Source organism: Carassius carassius, chromosome 1, assembly GCF_963082965.1.
Source record: "Carassius carassius chromosome 1, fCarCar2.1, whole genome shotgun sequence".
NCBI lineage: Eukaryota > Metazoa > Chordata > Actinopteri > Cypriniformes > Cyprinidae > Carassius > Carassius carassius.
In genome coordinates, this window is record NC_081755.1 from 34,979,809 (window position 1) to 35,002,620 (window position 22,812).

A 22,812-nucleotide genomic window follows, 5' to 3' on the forward strand; every position below is an offset into this window, starting at 1 on the left:
AAAGAATGCTTTCTCTCAGTATTTAATGTTCATCTTGTAATCTCATAAAATGGCTTCATTTGAAGCTCTCAGATTTCTCAAAGCTTCTTTGAACACATACTGCTTACCGTGTCACTATAATAATCCTGGTAAAATAATGTGGTAGGATGCTTGCTCACAATGCTCTTTCTTATGTTTTCTTACAGAGTGGCTTTTTTAAGCGGGCTGCCAACTTTCAAACTATGCCAACATACCAAGGCATGAAGATTTGCAAGAAGGAACAGTATCAGGTAAACCAGGGCTTTTTAATTGTGGACACCACAAAAAATAAGAAACACTGGATCACAAGCTGGACTGAAAAGACACAGTACTACTGATGAAAGCCATCTTACATTGTCTCTTTTAAACAGTGGAATGGACTTTACCTGAACAATACCTGATTTGATTTGAACAACTTCTGGGTATCAGATATAATTGAAAGTGTTCATTCAAAACTCTCCAACATGAACTGATTGTACTGAAGACTATATGTGAGATTACATACTGTATTGGTGTTTATTTTGGTTATAGTTTTTCCAGAATACATGTATTATGTATGCTGACGCGCTCAACGATAAGGATTTTCCCTGCTGGCTCAGTAGTTCAGATTTGTGCTTGGCCTGCCAACATTTAACTGTTACCCTCCACAAAGGAAAAGATCCATTTTTATATTCATGCTCTTAAAAGGAAGGTTCTTCATTGGCATCTATGGTTCCATGAAGAACCTTTAACATCCACGGAATCTTTCCAATGCATAAATGATTCTTTATAATGGAAGAATGTTAGTTTGATTTTTAAAAGTTCTTCACACGGAGAAAAAAAATTATATTTTAAGAGCGTTCTACTGAAAGTTTCTCTGGGGAACCAAAATAGTTCTTATATGGAATCACAGCAAAACCCGCTATAGTAACCTTTCTTTTTAAGAGAATAGCAATGTGTTTTTACTGTATATTTGCTATAAATATTTTTTTCATTTAATGTTACATTTTATTTTATTTTTGAAATTCTTTTATTATGATTGCAAAAAAACAACATGCAACAATCTGGAAATCATACAGCTAAAATGTACTGTAATTCATTTCTGCTGAAAATAATTGGCTTACACTGACAAAACAGACAAACAATTTCACTCAGAAATTGCTAGGAAATTGTACAAGTACAAAGAAATGGCAAGTAACGAATTGAAATAAACATGACATTTTAAAGTAGAAAGACTCAAATATATTTTTAAGGTGTACTCCAATAATCTTTTACATTTTTTTTTACAACTTCAAAAAATATATTTTACAGTGTACAGTGCAAAACATATTGGCATGTAGTTTTCAACACATTTTGATTCTGTCGAGTAATTTTATTTTCAGATTTAAAAAAAATTTCTATTTGTTAACCAACAAGATTCATAAAGCCAAACGATTAAGTGTGGAAAAAAAAGTTTACAAAACCTATGTGAATTTGAAATCAGTGTAAAATTGTCATCCACTTTTCTAGTGGGTCATCCTTGTTGTTGAGCTCTGTGTTATGTTTGGTTTTCGTTCTTTCGCTTTTGTCTGTGTGAGGACTTGTATGTTGAATGTGCCCTGTAACTGAAAATAGCACTGTATTTTCTCTTCGACTTTCTAATAATGATCAATTCTGTTGGCCAGTCATGACTCACTATCCCTCTCATTCGGTTCTTGCTTTATATATTTTTATCTTGCATCAGGTCACGTTCATGTGGAACACTGATGGATTTCAAAGAAAAAAGACTCAACATAATGTGAATCATTCAGTGCAGGACAGCAAACAGACACAAATACTCCTCGCCTATGCAATTGGGACAGTGCCTAATTTCAAATTCAGCCTCCTTTAGTGAGGTGAACATATATGTTACATGCCCTGATTGTTGTGCATTTCACAGTCAAGTTTTAGATCTTGTGGGGGATTATGTCAGTTTTAAATGTAACTATGAAATTTGTCATGATTTTGTGGATATGTTTCTACTCCAATGATTTATATTTGTATTTAAAATGTTTTTATAAGTGGATGTTGTTTACATGTCTAACATAAACATTCATTTGGTGAAAATAAGTCCTGTGCTCAAGTGTTAACAGATCTGTAAATTTACGCAGCTAAAGGCTGTGTGCATTAATTAGCTCTCAACTCTGCGTTAGTTATTAGGCTAAATAAATAAATAAAGTGATGTCTTAATAAAAGACAATGATTGCGTGTTTTGTCCTAAATGCGCGTTCCTGTTACTAATTTTCTAAGTAATGAACAGGAATGTGATCATTTCTAATCCTGTTAAGCCTCAGACCAGCGGGAAAGTAATTGCTTTAGAGTTTTTAATAGATGTCAAAACTAACCGCATTCTCAAGCGAGGCGTCACGGGAGCGCGAGCCCCGCCTGCAGGGGGATTAGCACGCGCTAAACCTCAGAGCCGCGCGCTCCGTCAGGTAACACCGTCCACGACTAACTTAAGCGCACAAACAAGGATAAATAAAGCCGTCGCTTTGGTCTAATTTGGTTTTCGCGATACCAGCCGAGAGGTCTGCGTCTGAAGATGCAAGTTTCTACGCTCTGAACTGTCAGGTGGTGGTTTTTGGTGTGGTACATTTCAGAGTGAATCTGCGCGGTGGGTCGCGTCTTTTGGAGAAGACGATGTTCTTCATATTTGAGAGTGACGGGAGCGCGTGAGTCGGCGTAGCTCGCGGGGAATGACGCTTCAGACTTTGACCAAGTGTTATCAAGTTAATTACCTGATGGACTAAATGAAGAATGCCGCACGTTTGGGATTTCATTCTGATTCTCAACATTAATGTCTTCATTGTAGAAGGTAAACTGTGTGTTCACATATGAAAACTCTCTCTCATGACGCTTAAGATGTTTAACTGCTGACAGCTCTGTGGTTAATATAGCGGCATCTTCATTATGCTGGCATAATGCAGAAACATCCAAAGCTAAACAGATAGACTAAGTGCTCATAAAATTTACTGTCTGACTTGTTGTATGTGGTTAATGCAGGCTTTTGCTGTTAACATGGTCTCCCAGTCTAACCAAGGTGGTCTTCTGTTGGTCTCGCTGGTCTGAAAAGTACTCAAACCAGTCAGTTTGACCAGGCTGAGAGACTAGATAGGACCAACCAGCTAGTTTGGGCTGGGTTTAGCTCCCATGCAGCAGAGGGGTCGTCTCCAAAATGAAAAGATTTTAAATGTAACAGCAGGGATTTGGAAAGAGGGGGGGAAAAGATTACCATAAGTTTCATTTCCTGCATAGTTGTTTTTTTTGTATTCTTTGCTAAAAAATAAAATAAAAAAATAATACCCACCAGTTTTGAGAAAAGAATAACCAGGGATTAGAAAAATATTATCTTAAACCAGATTAAGACAGGTCTTTAGCGTTGTTTGAGATGGCTTTACAGATTGGCCAAGCTGGTCTCCATGTGGTCCACATGATCTACTAGTCTATTCAGTAAAAAAGTGTCCAAATGCTTTAAAATCAGCCAACAGGTCTGAAACCGGGAGATCAGCAAACCATCAACGCTCAGCTATCAACTAGTTCTCAATTCTTTTCATCTTTGGGGTTTCTCTTCTCAGATAATCGTTCTCCGATGAGTGCAAACATCTTAAAGTGATATTAAACATCACAAGAAAATGCATTTCATTGCTAAGAAATATAAAAGGGGAAAAAAGGCAAAGAAAAAAATACTAGATGAGAATATAAAAAAAAATCAATGTAAAGAGGTTGTCAGTGAGTCATAAGCCTCAGAGTAAAGCTCATCTAGAGTCTGTGAGTTTCTTCTGTTCTTCTGCACTTTTGAGTTACCCGGTTTGTTTTGGCAGTCCAGAGTTTGACATCATCCTTTCTCCAGGGGATGGGCATCTGTGAAACACAAACACAAGTTAGATCTTCAAAGAGCTGGATCTGTGCATGAAGGGTTTCTACAGAAAAGCTGGTAATATGTTTGAAAGGAAGTTGATGTGTGATCTGAGGTCAGGCTAGTACAAAGGGGACGACGGCTGTGAGGAGGAGAGAGCGAGAGAAAAAAGATGCTACCTGATTAAAAGCATGAGGTTTATTTTCCTCATTCCAGCCAATAATATCAAAGTGATCCATGCATGTCAAAAAACGTGTGGTGTAAAATAATATACAAGCCCTTTTAGGTTCAACTCGGTATCGCACAGGGAGCCTCACACACAGGAGACAGGATACACTGGTATAGCAGGGCTCCATTCAAGTGTCAGCATTTCACAAATCCACGGCCTTCGATGCTTAGATACAGCAGACTGTAGCCTCAGAAATAGCGGCTTCCTACGATTCACATAAGTGAAAGTGCACAAGCTCCTCATATCTCAGATACAGATGCCGATAAATTGGGGTGGAAGCAAACTGGGCTACAATCCTCCGCCCCATTCATGATGGGCACATCAAAGCGACCTGGCTTGAGAGCAGAGCCGTGGTGTGGTGTATTAAAGAGCAGCCCTGAGTGCTTGACTTGGCAGTGGATATGATGCAAGCCGCAGCCTGAAGCCAGAGGGAGAGAGGTGAGGGGAATAGTGATGTGAGATAACAGAGTGAATTCAGAATGCTGGAGTCTGCTGCCTCTGTGACCTACTTTCCTGCCGTCAAGGCCCAGAGCAGAGCATCCAGGATGCATCTGTCGTCATCACACAAATGTGCTTTTTTTGCTTGCAATTAAGCGGTGCTAGGCAAATATTGACTTTATAAATTTGCATGCTGTTTTTTTTTTTTTTTTTGTCAAATCCATCAAGTTTTGCCTCAAAATAGACTTTTTAAATGTGCCTTGAAGCAGACAACTTCATCGTCTCATTTGACAGCAGAAACTTCTCTCGGCGGGGAGCTGGGGTCTATTACAGCTATGACTGTATTTCCAAAGAGCAGTGGGTGAATGATGTGTGAATCTCTTCTTTTCCCGCAGCACAGCCAGTGTCATCAAAGCTGCACGATGGTTGGTGGGCATACAAAGATGTTGTCCAGGGGAGCTTTATACCAGGTAAGCCTTTCAAAAAAGAAAAGAAAACCATGTGAGAGTATGCAGAATGTGTCTTGTCAAGAGTCATGCTGCTAAGACTCACAAGATATGCGCCGGGTGATGCTTTATTCGCAGAAGCTTTGTGTGCTGACATATAGCACATGAAGCTCCAGGGTGCCAATGAATATTTTATTCAGCTTGATTCACACGTTTAATGTATGTATGTGGTGTGAAGGAGATGATTTAACACAAATCAGGGTGAAAAGTTATTTAACGGTACTTTGCACATGCATCATAATTTATAGCTTAAATGGGGAGTTTATAGTGCTAACATTTTAAAACAAGAGATTAGTTCGCCTGATATGTTTAAGGTCGCTAAATGATGCAAGCAAGATTATTTTAAAGGTGAACTTTAAGGTTGAAATTTTCTGTGCCGATAGCATAACCAAATAAAATGGTTTGCAGAAATAATGATTTTTAATCAAGTTTCCCAGACAGGCTGTTACTTTTTTTTCAGCAAGTGACAGTAAAAACATTTATAATGTTAAAAAGGGTCCATAGCAAAAATTTTGTTCTTTTGAATTTTATTATGATCTAAAATTCATCACAGTCTCCACAATATATTAAGCAGCACAACTGTTTTCTACATTGATAATATAAATGTTTCTTGAGCAGCAAATCAGCAAATTAGAATGATTTCTGAAGGTTCATGTGACACTGAAGACTGAAGTAATGGCTGCTGAAAAGTCAGCTTTGCATAACAAAAAAAAATAAAAATAGTAAAACATTAAAATAAAGCAGATATTTTAAATCATCATAATTGTTCACAATATTACTGTTTTTACTGTATTTTTTAAATTTAATAAATACACCTTTTGTGAGCATAGGAGACTTGGTTCAAAAAAATAAAAACATCTTTCTTACCCCAAACTTTTGAATGATAGTATATGTCATGGCTGATTTTCTGGTGTCAAATATGCAGAATTATACAGAATACCTTTAAAAACTGAAGTCATAATCAAATTAGTCGAAATATTTAATAACTGAACATGCAAGAGCAGAACACTGTGATTGGTGGATGAATTAATTCTCCCCATATCATCTTCTGTGGGTGCAGATCCCGTGTGGGCCTGGTTATAGCTTAATCTATTTTTACAGCTGGTGGTCTCAACTGATTAATGCTTACTATTGCAGATGATGTCTGAGACACTTTATAAGTTTTATTCGAAGTACTTCATTATGTAGTCGGTCAGAGTAATGTATGTAGCCAGCAAAGGAGCCCTTTGAACACCGACAAGGACTGTAATGGTAATTTCCTTTTAGTATGCTTAAAAGCTTTTAATAAAGTAGATATCTATAGGGCACAGAACCATACAATTCCTACTTATTTATGAGGAAGGGTCTTTATATTTCCAAAAAGTAATGCTTGATCTACTTACTGTACAAGGACGTGTAGTGCATCATCAATCTGAGTTGTAGGGGATATATAAAGTAAGCCCTATAGCAACTCATAAATATATGTATTGCACATAAATTTACCTCTTATTAAGTGTTCTGCAAGGGAGAAAAACTCTCTGGCTTTATATTGCGTAAATGTCCTTGAGACTTAAAAAGGACTGTGAAAGAAAGAAGATGAGAAAGCATTCAAATACCGAGTGTCACCCCTTTCCAAGAGCATGTCCGGGTTCATTTCAAGACAGTCCTCACAAGAAAAACACTCTTTTGCTTGTCCAAATGGTTTGTGAACACTAAAGGCTATGGTTTAGTAGTAATCCTTTAAACTTAAGTGTTTCCCAAAAGCGCTTGTGATGTGTTCACTCGTCAGAGAATATGTCAGTTACGGTTAAATCTGATCTTACTGTAAAATATGAGGCATAGTACAGATGAAGTGTGGAATTTCTGCAGCACCTAATGAAACAAACAAACTGGATGTTTGTTTTCCAAATGTGTTTTATGACCCCCTTCCCCGTCTGCCATTGGTCAGGTAAACAGATAGCCCGCCCTCAAACTAACATCATTGGTTTAGTCGCTGTTGCCTCTGTGTTCTTGTGGTTGGACACTTTTCAATTTGGGAATCAGCTCGACAAATTGGCTTCCTTATAGCTGTCTCTGCATTTTAAACTGCAATAGGAGGAAGTATTTAACATTTGAAAAAATATTACGCTCATCAGCTTTAACTGTAAAGTGCTTTTATGATTGATTCATCATACTTACAGCAGGAATAAAATGTTACTCTCAGTCACTTTGATCATGCCAGTCACACAGATCAGCTTTCATATCGTATAAGGTCTAAGAGACTAATTTAAGTTTAGGAGGAAGAACCTGTTTTCATTTTATAAATTTGTCTTCTCATCAGTTGACTGTGATGCTCCAAAAAGTCTCATGATTGACATGCATTGGCTATTTTCAGTCATGGACTTCAATTGACTCCAGTGAGAGACAAACTTTTCTTTAATGTGCATATTCATGAATGAATATTTCAGTCTTGTTTTTGGCATGCGCTCATTATATGCTTACATAGCTGTGGCAGGAAGTTTCTACATTGTTAATTGCGAAAGAACATCTCTTCTGTTCTCCTGAGGATCTCGCTGAAGCTGCTACATGACATGTTCTGCTTTTGAAATTCATGTTGATAACTAGTCTCGCGCTTGCACTAAAAACAACACGTTATATTTCGCAAACAAAATCAGAGACAGTCTTTGGGGTCAGCAAGTTTGGGTCTGCATGGACGGATTGAATTAATCAAAAGTTGCAGTAAAAATGTTCTATTCATCAAAGAATCCCCAAAAATATAAACGGTGACCCTAAAGTGTGGAGAGATTTTCTTGCTTTTAACATTTAAAAATAAGCCACAATTAAGTGCTGGTCTGATGTTTCATGTGATTGGATTTATGTGCTACTATTAGTGAAACTGAAGAAGCAATTTGCCATTATACTGTGATTAAATATATCTCTCATCAGCTCTTGTGTTTCGGGGGATGAACCAACAAACAAAACAGTTCTGGAAAACTGCACTGTTAAATAAATTCTCAGATGCAGAAATGTGTAAAGTTAAGAGAATGTGTAAAATGTAAATATTTGTAGCATTTAAATGAATGTACTGCTTCCAAATGTCAGACTTTATGCAACTTTTAGTATGATGTATAAGCAGCGCTCAGCCTCGAATTGTACTGTACGCTGTTTGGTTGATGTATTTGTCCCCTGTCATACCTAAAAAGCACTTCGAGAGAGTTCTCATTAATGTATTGAACCCAAAGCCAAATCTGGCACAGATCCCTGAGGATGAGGGTGGGTGCCATCTGTCTACCACTCATCAATTGCTACAGAAAAATCACTATATTACTCTGGATAGGACAGACTGGCAGCAACAGAGCTCAAAATGCTCTGCGGACCTTAACAATGGATTCAGAATGAGTTTAGCTAAAAATACAAACAGACTCAGCGGGACCACAAACAGAAACTCAGGCTGTTGTTGTGTTTTATTTTTGGATGCATGGCTTGTTATTTTATTTTGTTGGGGTTTTTTTTGTCTGTCTTGTTTGCATTCTGATGGTACAGTGAATGGCTTTTATTTCTTTCCTATGCATTCTCCAAATGTCCAGTCTGGGAGTATGTAAGTTTGGTGAACTGGTGCAAAAATCCACTAAAAGGGCATTTTGCTTTACAGCATCAACACATTAATGTGTACAGCTATCCAGTGAAATTACCACAGTGACATATTTTGAATAGTGAATTGCACTCACTTAATTGTAGGGGACTCCAAAATTTAAAATATTCATAAAACTGCATAAATGTAATCCTTTCCCTTCAAAGTGAATGCACATTTTAATGTACATCGCAATGTTGCGATGTTAACTTTTTGTGTGTGTGTTGTAATTTTAATATTGGTCAATCTTTTCATGTTTTAATAATCATAATCATAATCTTTATATATCAGCTTATAAAAATATGTACAAAAATGTGCTTCCATATTTAGCCTGTACCTGGAATGTATCTACAGTGTATGGAAGTTACAAGAAAAATTAAATCAAAATTAAATCTTGAGGAAGTGTACCACAGCAGGACAAAGCAATAATCAATTAGCAATATAGCAAACGAAATTAACCTTAAGTTTGCTATATTGTATCTAATTAAAATGGGTTATTATATATTATTAGTTGTTAGTAATTGTTATTTTACAGTATTTCACAGAAATATGACAGAAAGTCTATGGGAGAACACTATACTGGAAGCACACTGAGATTTTAGCAGAAATACATAGGCAGTTGGCGTCCATTATCAGCTTATCAAATCACCCAGGATTTTAATATCGGTGCATCAGAGAGGATGGAAATCATTTGAATAAAAATATATATATATAAATGTTTTTGGTGCAAAAAATCCCCCTGAAATATATGAGCATGTTCATATTTACGTTTTTTGTATTTCTTCTATCCAAGATTATATAACTATTGTCTGACAACTTTGTGACTTTAGGATTTTGATATCTTGCATTATGAATATAGGCTGAGCTGAGCCTACTTCCAAATAAGCACAAACGTCTTACTCGTTCCTCCCTTCAGTTTTATGAGCAGTTGCATATTCTGTCTCTCCTTGACATTTAAGAAAGCACAGAAAGAGACATTTGAGAAGTGAAAAAATAAAAACAGACTCGACGTAATGAGCTCAGTAGCTGTTAGGGTGCCTGACAAAAGCAGGATTACACCTTATTTAGATCACGGGTTTGGAAACAATCATTTATTTAGGTCACTGTACAAAGAGATGCTGAAAATAAATACAAATACAGCGTAGATAGCTTTCATGCATTTGACAGAGGAGAGCTTGTGTTATTCCACAGCTTACTCGTACAGCATAATCTTTGTCTCTAATGTGTTTTTACTCTTTCTAATTTAATACGGCAACACATCACGTAGCCCAGTCCAGTTTCACTCCCACAGAGCTGGACATGATAAGAGGAAAATCAGGCCAGGGGATCACTTGTTCATGCTGGATAAATCTGCTTATAATCTCAGCCTATGGGGACGAAAGGTGATACTGTCTTTACATTGAAGCATCCGAGCTCTTGGTGATCTAATGAGGATGACGAGGCCAGTGTGGAGGTCAGGGTCACCGCACCATCTGCTCTTGCACTCCTGTCACTCACTCCACCTCATGCTAGATTGTACACCCAAAAACCTGTCATCATTTACTCACCTTCATGTTACTTCAAACCTTTATGACTGATTCTTCTGTGGAAGATATTTTGGGAACTGCTTTTGTTTGCTTGTTTTTGTCCAAACAATTGAATCCAATGGTCTCCAATGGTCTGTCTGTCTTCCAACATTCTACGAAACACTTTAGTCCATCACATTTAGCATCGCACAAAATAAAGAAAGTTATACAAGTTTGAAATAACACAAGGGTGAGTAATTGATGACAAAAATCTAATTTTTAGCTGAACTTTCTCTTTAAGCCACAGGCGTTGGGCTCTTCCCTTAATCTGTCATGTTGATTTTAAATATGATTAATGAATTTTGAGGTTCAATGCACTAATAAAAGTCATTCCATTCGGCAATAAAGTTGTTTACTGTTCTAGGACTGTGAAACATCTCCGAGAATAAATGAATCGTATAAGGTCAAGTATGTCCTTTGGCTGTGTGGCTAATGTGACTAATTCCATCTGTTTCTCTTTTTTTCTTGAGTTTGTTTTTGCGAAGCGAATCGCATTCACATGCAGTTCTTTCATTTGGATGCAAGATAATGACCTCGTTTTCAAAAGAGAACCGGCGCTGCGCCTGGTAATTAAGTGCTGAAACTGATTGCTAGTCAAAAGGTTGTCTCAAAGGATATCAACCACTAGAACCAAACTCAACAATAACATCACATAATAGATTGGGTTTGCAGAGGAAATTTGGGATGAGCAATTTGAGATAATCCCAAACATATCCCTCTCCAAACAGATCATGACCCATTACAAAACGGCAAATGCAACAGTCTACAGCTGAAAATTATTGCTCTGAACTCCACTTTTTGTGTTTATAATTTGCTAGTGCCATCTTTCTGGGGACTAGTTAACACTGCCTGGAACCTGTGTGCGATTGGGAAGAGACAGTCGCCGGTCAACATCGAAACCAGTCGAATGATTTTTGACCCCTTCCTCAATCCGCTTCGGCTCAATGCAGGGCAACGTAAGGTAAGTACTGGAAAGGCTAAAGCTCTTTCTTAAAATATCACAGAATATGATTGACTGTTGCATCATAATCCTTTCTATAATATCTGTTTTAGGTCATAAAATAGCTATTTTTCACATTATTCGAACTGGTGGAAGATGGACAGTCACACATTATTCACTTCAGACCAATGTCCCATGATTCACTAGGATTTTGACAAGATCCGGTCACAAAGCGTAACCCCAGCTTAACGGTCCATTTGTCAAATCTAATCACATTCTGTATTTACTTCTGTGGCTGTTGTGCACACAGCTCGTTGTGTGGTTTGTTCCTGAGTCTTAATTCATTTGGGTGACTTTCTTATACACACCTATCGGCCAATGAAGCGGCTCCTCAATTATTTTTTGCCAAGCACAACAGTGAAGCTTTCCAAATTAAGCCTTTGAAGATGGCTAATGCACCACGACTGTCAGTTTGTCATAACAGTGCTGTAATGAGATCGCTAATTCTCTCTGGTGTGCACAACTGCTTGCCATTTGCTTTCAGTAAGGTGCACCTGCAGTCAGTCAGCAGATTAGTGTGACTAAACTCATTTACCAGACACAAATCCAGTGTTTGATTATCGATGTTTGGGAGACATCAGATATTACTCTGACCTCCTTAAGGGATTCGGGTGGTTATTGTCATACAGATCTTGAGTGCTTTATTCCACAGAGCGGGAGGGAAAGGAAGGAGTTAATTTCTCATTTAACATCCTGTTTTATGATTAATGCTGCTGTGCATCTGCTGGGGGAGATTAGGCAGGCTCACCATCTGTGCTGACAGGGGCTGTCAGTGAAGAATTCTCCAGTGGAGCTCCAAGAGGTTGTGGTTACGGATGATATACTGTAGTTGATCTTTGCTCAATAATACATTGGTACACTAGACTTAGTCAGGAGCCTGAAATAAAAGTGTACTGCTGTTTTCCTCTTGAGGTTTTTCTGCTCTTATTTCCGGGAGACCCAATTACATTTATGTATGCATTGCTCCTTTGAGCTTGTTATGACTGCTCTCTTATGTGGGCAGTTTCATGTTATTCCTAGAGAAAATTCCATTAGAGACCTAAATGTTCTCCATGAATTCAAGTCCGTTTGATTGGTTGGAGGCATTGCTTACTTGGAGCGGTGTTAGATAATGGAATTCATGCATTGAAACTCAAGGCTGTAATGGGAAAGTTTATGGTCTTTTTTTTTTTTTTTTGACGGACTACCTAGCGTTCATTTATTCATTCTTAAGTTACTGAATTGAAGTATCGGATTTACTCGTTCTTGCTCATATCTCTAGGTGTTCAATAAAATAAATGTTCAAATTAGAAAAATCCTTTCCAACTGAAATAAAGTAAGTTTAAGTTAAAGTGTTAAAAATTACTGACAAACTAAAAATATTAGAATAACTAAAACTATTAAAATGACAAAAACACACAATACAATTATAAATGCAAAAATGAAAAAAAAAACATAATATAAAAAGCCCATTTAAAATATTTTTGTGTATTTTATTCATATTTATCAAATTTGAAATAAGTAATACAAAAATAACACTGGTGAGATATAAAGTTGTTGTTATAAGAGATAAAGTTGCAATTAAAAATGTAAAAAATTAAGTCACTCTTTGCAAAAAAATGTGCCTTTAAGGGTTATAACAGCTTGTCACTTGGTCAGTACCCTCAAAGGGACACCTTTCTACTTTCTTTACCCCTAAATGGTGCATAATAATACTGTTAAAAGTACATATTACTACTTTAAGGCACCAAAGATGTTACAGACGCATCCCTTTGAGGGTACTGCCCCACTGACAAGCGGTTGTACCCATAAAGGTACAGGTTTTGCACTTTTTTTATTTTTGTGACAGTGTATGTGAAATAAAATAAGTCATGAGGAAGAAGGTTGACTTGACAGTTTCCATTCTCTGAGTTGGAAATAGGTTTCCATAGTCTTGAGTTTTGGTGGACACTTGTGATTAATGCTGTGAATAATGAGTGTCACCCCTTGTACTGCAGTTCAGCTTAAGTTGCCATTGTATTCTGAATTATTACAGTTCAAAGTGATCGTAATTACCTCTTGCTAAGAATTTATCCTGATGAGACTTCAAGCTAAATGTATTACCTCATTCTCATGTTCCTGAGGGATCAGCCGTTCTTAAACTGTCTCCAGATCACAAATGAGCCAACTATATTCAACTAATTTGAAATCTCCCATTAGAATACATTCTTGAACGCTCTCACAGCTGTTTACAAAGATGTTCTGATCACTGGGGTGCCTTTACAAGACTCATTTTGGTCTCAATTAGAAATCCTAAGCAGCAATGTTACCACAAAGTAAAGACAAAGCATTCCAGGTGTTGTTTTCCATTTATAGGTTTTCGTTTTTCAGCTTGGATGCATTTGCTTCATAATTCCTACCTCAGCAGTTGCACCTGACAACCAGGTTTACCTGAAAAAACCTCAGTCCATCAGAATCAAACAGTCTGTTTATTATATTCGAGCCTGTTTTTCCAGTAATTTCCTGTGCGAGAGGCACAACGTCTAACAGTGCGTATAATGCCTTTTAGCCTATCCAGGTGAAAACTGCGTCTCCTTTGTCCTCCAAAATGTACTCGCTGTAAACATGAAATCACTTAATATGGTTTTATCATGAAAGGTCAGAAATGAGGTGTAAGTAATTTGGTGTAAGCTTTACTTTGAAACCTTTTTTCTTTCTCGTAAAACATACTCCAATAATCTGTTTTATTTACAGCTTGTTTACATTGTAGGTTTGTTTTTCAGGTCAGTGGAACGATGTATAACACGGGCCGACATGTGTCCCTGCGCCCAGACAAGTCGCACCTGGTGAACATCTCTGGCGGGCCGCTGAGCTACAGCTACAGGCTGGAAGAGATCCGGCTTCACTTTGGCGCCGAGGACAGTCGGGGCTCCGAGCACCTGCTCAACGGCCAGGCCTTCCCTGGAGAGGTGAGGCAATGTGAAATGCATCACTTCTGTGGGATTCAATTAAACCTGTCCTCCTTCAAAGGTCTGGATGGGGCGACAAACCCTTGAAGTGCTGGCACTGAAGTTAATGAAATAGACAAAATTCTGAAGTTAGTCCCTTTTATCACATCAGTTTTGCACCTGAAAAAAAAAATCTACTTCCCCGAGACCATTTTCCTTCGACAACAAGAAACATGAAAAAGAGTTAGACAAAGACCACAATGAAATCTTATATGAGGAGATCAGAGAGAAATATCCCAAAGCCAAGTCAACTGTTGCAACTTTCACTGGAGTGATAAATTCACTATTTCCCACAAAATGTGTGCATTGTACGGTATCACTGAGTTTGCATTAATAAAGTCTTTTTATTCAGGATTAAAGGCCAAAGTCAGGATTATGGAAATCCCTTTTTTAAGATGTGATTGTGCTTTAAGAAGCAACTAGATAAAACCGTAAAGCAGTGGGTCCTCTTCCAGATTGCAGTCGGATATGAATTGGTCTTGTGCTGGAAATGTTCATTTTAATAGTAAGGAAAAACCCCAGCCATCACACAGGTGCTTCTTAAAGCTTTTGTGGAGCCTAGTTTTTGTCTCTCTTTGATTGTCTGAATCTGTTCCACTATTAAAAAAAATTATAAAAATGCAGTGCATGCATAAAGTGACTTGAATAACTTGCTCATATGATGAGCATGTCATTTTCTTTTCAATATTTTTTTTTTTTTTTTGGGAGTGACAGTCAAAAATGTAAGGGTAATCTTGGTCATGTAATGAAGAAGAATAAAATTCTGAATTAAGAAATTGTATTATTATTGTTATTTTATACACAAATTGTAGGTCAGTAAGATATTTATTTATTCTTTTATTCAACAAAGATGCATTCAATTGATCATGTAAGCAACATGTGTGCAGTGTGCCGACATAGAGCACTGTGGCACTAGAGAGTTGAGGACCTTTCCCGATCCCACCTCACTATCTCTATCCCAGTTTACTTCCTGTCAGTTATGATCTGTTCTATCGTGATAAAGGGGAAAATGCCAAGATATATATATATATATATATATATATATATATATATATATATATATAAATTTTTTAAAGTAACAGTAAGGACCATTATTCTGTTAAAGGTTATAATGTTCCACAAAACTGTTAAGCAGCCAACAGCCTTGGAGAGCATAAGAGACTTCTTTAACAGTGTAAAAAAAGGGTGTGCGTGTGTGATTATACCAATGATTTTTTGAAAGAAATTTAAACGATTTAATCTCTAGTTTAGTTTTTTTTAAAGATAGCCCTTTCTTTGTTTTTGAGACTCTTGTCATTGACCCTCATACTGAAACAGAGCAAACAATTCTTAATGTACAACAAGAGCCAAATTTCAAACGGTCAAGACCACCAGTCTGTGCCAGAAATATCAAATCATTTTAATGAGTTAAGACTTCATCTTATTGTGGCGCAAAGATGTGCGGCCCTCTCAGATCCTCACCTCACCTCTGATTTCACTGAAGTCAGCAGCTTCACTTCATTTTCCTAATCCAAATGAGGTTATATGGGTAGCAGCTTTCCAACAACTTCATTTTGAAGCTGACAAGCAAGCTCATTATAACTGATGACTGAAGCATATTTTCTAATGAGCTCCAATGCAATTTTGAGCCACTGAAAATTTAGCAGCAGCTTTCCTGGCTTCCATCTCTCTGCTTTGATTGAGCTGCGCTCAAAGAACGATAAAGCAGGATGGAGGAGCATAAAGGAGCTTCGTAATGGTCCCATTAACAATTCATTAACAATTTATACACCACATTCAGCAAAATATGTATACGGATTAATGTACTGACCGTCATTACAGTGTCACATGAGATTACAAGCTGACACAATGGAAATTAATAGTTATATGCAGTCATATACAGATAATGTATGGGCATGTTTTATGTATTACGGGAATTTTTTTTTTTGAAAGCATAGCACTGCCAGATATACAATCACAATGTTTTGGCCTCTGTTCACACTTAGCAGGTGTTTGTTATACAGGAAGGGTTTTTTTTTATTTTTATTTTTTACTGGAAGTCACTTTTCTTTCCTTTTTTTTTTCACAGGTGCAGCTCATCCATTATAATCAGGATTTGTATTTAAATTACAGTGATGCCGTCCGGAGTCCTAATGGAATAGCAGTTGTTTCTATCTTCATGAAGGTTAGTAGTCTCAGCTGCTTCAAGTTTACACAATGAAAGGTGACGATTCATTAATTAGCCTTAAACTGCATTAATCTTTAGCAAGCATTATATAGACTTAAGAGATCAGACGTTCATGTCCAGTCAGATATGAATGTGTGGTTAATTAAAAGTGCTTGAATGTGCATTTGAATGTAAATGTGATTGAATGTCGAATAGTTTTTTAAGCATTATATAATATATGAATGTTTTTCATTTTACGTCAAACTATAAATAAATTCTAAATAAAAACTTAACATGGAATAATCTAATAGAATTGACTCTTATATTGGCTTTTAATCAGTTTTTGCTCAGTTCTAAAAATCTAGATAATAATAAAATAAATAAGACTGCAGTATACTGCATCAGTTGTTTCATATCATCTACATTCATTATGCATCAATGCTGCTCATGTTTCTTGAAGGAAACAAACCATTCCTTTTTAAGCAATTCCACATAACATTTAAATTATTTATATGAATCTAAATGATTGAAAACAAAGTTTACTTCAATGACAAACGAGAGTCATATTTTTGATGGGTGCAAAATGAATAAAAGGCATTTCTGAGAAAATTCTCTTGGGTAAAAAATGTGCATTCTAGACCAGAACATTTTTGAATGACAGCCAGGATGTAATATAACCACAAAAAGATTTTAATATTTTTTTTTTTCAAAGTCATATCTTCATTATTAATCATCAATATTGCACTAATCAATATTGAATATCTCGTTGTTTGTGCATTGTGTGCTTGCAAGGTGCAGTGTAACTATTCTTATTTGTAGATGTGGGGAAAGAAATGCCTAAAATGTACTTACTATTCCTATATTAAAGGGTTAGTTCACCCAGATAGCAAAATTATGTAATTAATAACTTACCCTCATGTTGTTCCAAACCCGTAAGACCTCCATTTATCTTCGGAACACAGTTTAAGATATTTTAGATTTAGTCCGAGAGCTCTCAGTCCCTCCATTGAAGCTGTGTGTACGGTATACTGTCCATGTCCAGAAAGGTAAGAAAAACATCATCAAAGTAGTCCATGTGACATCAGAGGGTCAGTTAGAATATTTTGAAGCATCGAAAATACATTTTGGTCCAAAAATAGCAAAATCGACGACTTTATTCAGCATTGTCTTCTCTTCCGTGTCTGTTGTGTGAGAGAGTTCAAAACAAAGCAGTTTGACATATCCGGTTCGCGAACGAATCATTCAGTTCACCAAATCGAACTGAATCGTTTTAAACGGTTCGCGTCTCTAATACGCATTAATCCACAAATTACTTAAGCTGTTAATTTGTTTAATGTGGCTGACACTCCCTCTGAGTTCAAACAAAACAATATCCCGGAGTAATGCATGCACTCAAACAGTACACTGACTGAACTGCTGTGAAGAGAGAACTGAAGATGAACACCGAGCCGAGCCAGATAACGAACAATAGACTGACTCGTTCACGAGTGAAGAACCGGTTGCATCGGTTTTCGGATCACCAGTAGTTCTTTCGGACAGTTCGATTCAATAAACCGGTTGAAGAAAACGGTTCACCGGTTCTTTTGCGCTCGACGTAATGGTGTCATTTGCGATGATTGCCCTTGATTCAAGCCTTCGGTTTACCCGCGTTCATAACACTAGCACAGAATCAGTTCAGAGTCAATCACCAAAAGAATCCGTTCAGTTCAGACGCCCTGTGTGTCGGTCTGCTTCACGCTGAATCACACATGCGCAGTATCATCAGCTCCTCGATTCTCCGGGATATTGGTTTGTTTGAACTCAGAGGGAGTTTCAGCCACATTAAAAAAGTTAAAAGCTTAAGTCATTTGTGGATTAATGCATATTAGAGATGCGAACCGTTTAAAACGATTCAGTTCGATTTGGTGAACTGAATGATTCGTTCGTGAACCGGATATGTCAAACTGCTTTGTTTTGAACTCTCTCACACAACAGACACGGAAGAGAAGACAATGCTGAATAAAGTCGTTGTTTTTGCTATTTTTGGACCAAAATGTATTTTCGATTCTTCAAAATATTCTAACTGACCCTCTGATGTAACATGGACTACTTTGATGATGCTTTTCTTACCTTTCTGGACATGGACAGTATACCGTACACACAGCTTCAATGGAGGGACTGAGAGCTCTCAGACTAAATCTAAAATATCTTAAACTGTGTTCCAAAGATAAACGGACGTCTTACGGGTTTGGAACAACATGAGGGTGAGTCATTAATGACATAATTTTGCTATCTGGGTGAACTAACCCTTTAACTCTTAAAAATAAAATTAATATTGTAACTTAAAAAGAGCTCTGTGAAATATGTTTAATTTCTTGCAAACATTTTTCAACATTATGTTTTCTATGAGACATTTACAGGTAATAAGGAGCTAGAAGTGCTTAATGTCTTGACCTGTTTGGCTTCACACAGATGATGGCAAACAACAGTGTAAATAAAACTGGCAAATGGTCAATCCATATGAATTATTCATGCCCCAGTGCATGCTGGGAAAGGCGAGAATGGGATTGAATGAACCACTAATCCATTTTTTTCAGAGCAGGCCTATTTGAGCTAAAAATACAATGCAATGCTCAGAGCTGCTCTGGAATTACTTGTGTTGCTGAGAGTTCAGCATATATAAATATACTTTATAAGGCATATAAAGTATTAAATTAAAATAATGTCTGATTTAAAATTTCAAAATTTCTTAAATTAACATTTGGTTACACTTTGTTTTTAGGTGTCCTTGTTACACTTTAATTATACATGTTAAGTACTGAGTAATAACTACAATTAACTACATGTATTTACTATATGGTTAGGGTTTGGTTTAGGGTTACTTGCATGCAATTAAATGAAGTGACATTCGGCCAAGTATGGTGACCCATACTCAGAATTTGTGCTCTGCATTTAACCCATCCGAAGTGCACACACACAGAGCAGTGAACACACACACACACTGTGAACACACACCCGGAGCAGTGGGCAGCCATTTATGCTGCGGCGCCCGGGGAGCAGTTGGGGGTTCGATGCCTTGCTCAAGGGCACCTAAGTCGTGGTATTGAAGGTGGAGAGAGAACTGTACATGCACTCCCCCCACCCACAATTCCTGCCAGCCCGGGACTCGAACCCACAACCCTTCGATTGGGAGTCCGGTTCTCTAACCACCAGGCCACGACTTCCCTAAAAAAAATATGATAAAAAAAATGCATAATTTATTCTTATTATAATAGTAAGTACATGTTATGTGTAACAAGGAAACCTTAAAATAAAGTGGTACCGAAAATGTAGTAAATGAATTCATTTTAAAACTGCAAACTGAGTTTTGTCTTGATTTTTGTCTGTTAACCACTAAAGTGAGATAATGGTGGAGATTCCTCAGCATTTAAGCTCATCACACAGCATGCCATGATCAGACTCACGGATCGCCTCCCTGACTCTGTGAATCGTGACTGCTGTGTAAATTGAGGCAGAACTGCCACAGTCCAGATGAAGGCCTCCCCGTTCACTTTCATCCCTGATCGCAGTGATCGTGTTGACGGGGAATCTCCAGCATTCTGCTACTAATGAAGGCACATGGATGAAAGCCATTCATCTTCAGTACATGGAAAAAAAACACGTCCAGATGCCCCTAGAATAAATTCTACTAGACTGTTATTGATTATACTTTTGATATGGTGAAGCCGTAATGAAATATCTCAGCAGTAAGTTAACGGTCATGTCATTTGTGATTAATGCTTAAAACAAAACCGTCTTTTATGAAACTCTGCTTTTTCATCAGAAAAGCTGCAGATGCCAGGCTTTAAGTAATGTTGTCTTTGAAATGTGACTCTTCAGATTTCAGAGCCTACAAATGTATTTCTAAACCGCATGCTGAACCGAGAGACTATCACGCGGATTATATATAAACGTAAGTGTCTGCAAAATACCCATGTCTTTGATAACGTCAGTGGCCTTGGGAGCTCCTTTTCACACTTTTTAACTTTTAAAAGTTGCTTTTGTTGGCATTAAACTAAATTAACATGTTTTTAGTAGCATTAAATTGAATTTATATCAATATTGTTAACATTAAATTACATTTGATTGAAAACTGCTTGCATGTGTATTATTATGCCAAGTGGTTTCCTCAGTCTGAGTGTGAAATATTGCTTTTCTGCAAAGGCTTTCATCAGTCTTAATGAAAAACGAGAGGCAAAACAAACTTGGCTTTGTATTACCACCTGGTGGTCTTGGATAAGAAGTGATATTTTATTTCACTCAGTTTTGCCATCAACAAAAACAAAAAAAAAAATAATAGTGATATTAAAATATAATTGTACTGTAGGAATGTTGACAGCTTTTGTAGTGATGAAAGCTTTTGAATATTTTATTGTAAGTGTGTGTGAGATAGATTAACCTCATCCCAATGACTGTTTCATATCTGTTCAGATGATGCATACTTACTGATGGGGCTCGATATTGAGGAGCTGTATCCCGAAACCTCCCGTTTTATCACATATGAAGGGTCGATAACTATTCCACCGTGCCTTGAGACAGCAACCTGGATATTGATGAATAAGCCAATTTACATCTCACAGATAGAGGTGAAATGCTAAAAACACTTTAAAATATTACAAAAGCATTTCTTCCAAACGTTATTACACTTTAAATTAACAGTTTTCTTTATTATTTTATATATATATATATATATATTCCTGCTATGGCAAAGCTAAATTTACTTTAGTCTTCAGTGTCACATGATCCTTCAGAAATCGTTCTAATATGCTGCAACATTTCTTATTATTATCTATGTTGAAAACAGATGTGCTGCTTAATATTTTTGTAGCAACCACAGTTTTTATTTTCATGATTCTCAGAGATATTTCAAAAGAACAGTGTATATTTGAAATCTAAATATTTTGTAACATTATAAATGTTTTTACTGCCACATTTGAGCAATTTAATGCACATTTTCTGAAGAAAAGCTGAAAAAATATTAATTTATTTTTTCAAAAATCATTTCTATTATATTCTATTATTTCAGATGCAGTCCCTTCGTCTCCTCAGCCAGAACCAGCCGTCTCAGATCTTCCTCAGTATGGGTGACAACATGCGGCCGACGCAGCCACTGCAGCAGCGCTGCATCCGCACCAACATTAACTTCAGTCAGAGACGGGACTGTCCTAACAACCGTGTGCTGAGGCCACAATACAGAGGTCTGTGTCACACTTCCCATCAATAACATGCACAAGCTCTGTGTCACGAACGCACTGCTGCATGCATGCTGGGCGCAATAAAGCTGAGTGCTCTAATTAGACACTTAAGATTATTGCTCTCGAAACAGATGGAAATGACACATTTGTCTTGATGAATAAGTGTTTTAAGTGCTTCACAAAGAAAGTCATCTGACAGCAAATTCTCTATTTCTGTTTTCAGTGAATGAATGGCTTCTGAAATAACAGCTTGACGTGGATTAGTTACTACAACGATCTGGTAACAGCTGAAGAATATGGCCAACAGAGCGAAAAATGGGTTACATACAATGAGATGAAGAAAACGGACTCAACAGAGGACTCCACAATAAAAAATATATATATATATATATATATATAATTACTTTTAAACTTGTTTATATGTTTCTAACAATATATATCAAAGACATTGAAAGCAGTTGCTAAGAGTATTCCGTCAGACAGGTCTGGTTCTCAGTGACACTGGGTCTTGAGTTACTGTCTGCTCTCCTTCTTTGCATCTGAACAGCAGGTGCAATCAAGCCTTGTTGCAGCGAATGGAAAACCACGTTTGCTCTATGCACAGTGATTTGATCTTTACTTTGACATGAGGCAAACAAAAGGATTTCAAGCCTATATCTTGGACTATTCTGCGCATGTTGCCTTCTTTATGTAAGTGTTTACAGTGCTAAATGAGTTGAGCGATATCTGCCCAATAAATCCTTCTTTCTCTTTACTTTTTTTAGTTATGTTTTTGAATCGTGGGTATCATGTAGACATGGGTATCATGTTGATGCCAGTGGATTGTCAAAATAAAATTAATGAATAAGTCAGTCTGTTGAATAATATTATAAAATTGTTGATGTAGTGCTCAAGCTTCCAGTTGGATTATATAATGGATTTTAGATATGAATATTTATAGGGTGATGTGTAATAGAGTGTGTTACAGAAAACAGACAAATCTGGTCAGATTTAGCATCGAAAACTGCTATATTTTGTTGGATTTAACAAAATTATAAGCATTTAAATAAACTGCATTTTTCAAATGTTAGACTTGACTTGACTTGAAATGTCTCAATTCTCATATTGTATAGGTTCTCATTCAGTGTAATCTTATACATATAAATGTATACCATAAATAGGAATAGGCTATATAATTTAAGATCTTATGCAGCATGCTATACTAAAAAATAAAAATAGCACAGATTTTAGTTATTAAACATACTCAAAAGAGTAGAAAACTATTTTAAAATCTGGCAAATAGTGGTTGC

At 36.8% G+C, this 22,812-nt stretch overlaps 2 protein-coding genes across 3 annotated transcripts in view; both read left to right on the top strand.

Annotated features, from left to right (window-relative positions):
- LOC132147750 (integrin alpha-3-like) overlaps nucleotides 1-555 on the top strand; it is a 29,329-nt gene extending 28,774 nt beyond the window's left edge. Inside the window, exon 25 of one of the 2 annotated variants that reach the window (XM_059557103.1) lies at nucleotides 186-555. In XM_059557103.1, coding sequence (XP_059413086.1) covers nucleotides 186-356 — 171 coding nt within the window. In that variant the 3' untranslated portion in view covers nucleotides 357-555. The remainder of the gene's footprint in view (nucleotides 1-185) is intronic. The other variant, XM_059557105.1, reaches the window with a different exon arrangement.
- Nucleotides 556-2,370: 1,815 nt separating this feature from the next.
- Nucleotides 2,371-22,590, top strand: LOC132147776 (carbonic anhydrase-related protein 10-like). Its single transcript, XM_059557106.1, has 9 exons — nucleotides 2,371-2,830; nucleotides 4,934-5,008; nucleotides 11,017-11,159; nucleotides 13,940-14,125; nucleotides 16,233-16,328; nucleotides 20,169-20,241; nucleotides 20,760-20,914; nucleotides 21,355-21,526; nucleotides 21,747-22,590. The coding sequence occupies exons 1-9, from the start codon at nucleotides 2,773-2,775 to the stop codon at nucleotides 21,767-21,769; spliced, it is 981 nt and encodes a 326-aa protein (XP_059413089.1). The 5' UTR covers nucleotides 2,371-2,772; the 3' UTR covers nucleotides 21,770-22,590.
- Nucleotides 22,591-22,812: the final 222 nt, after the last annotated feature.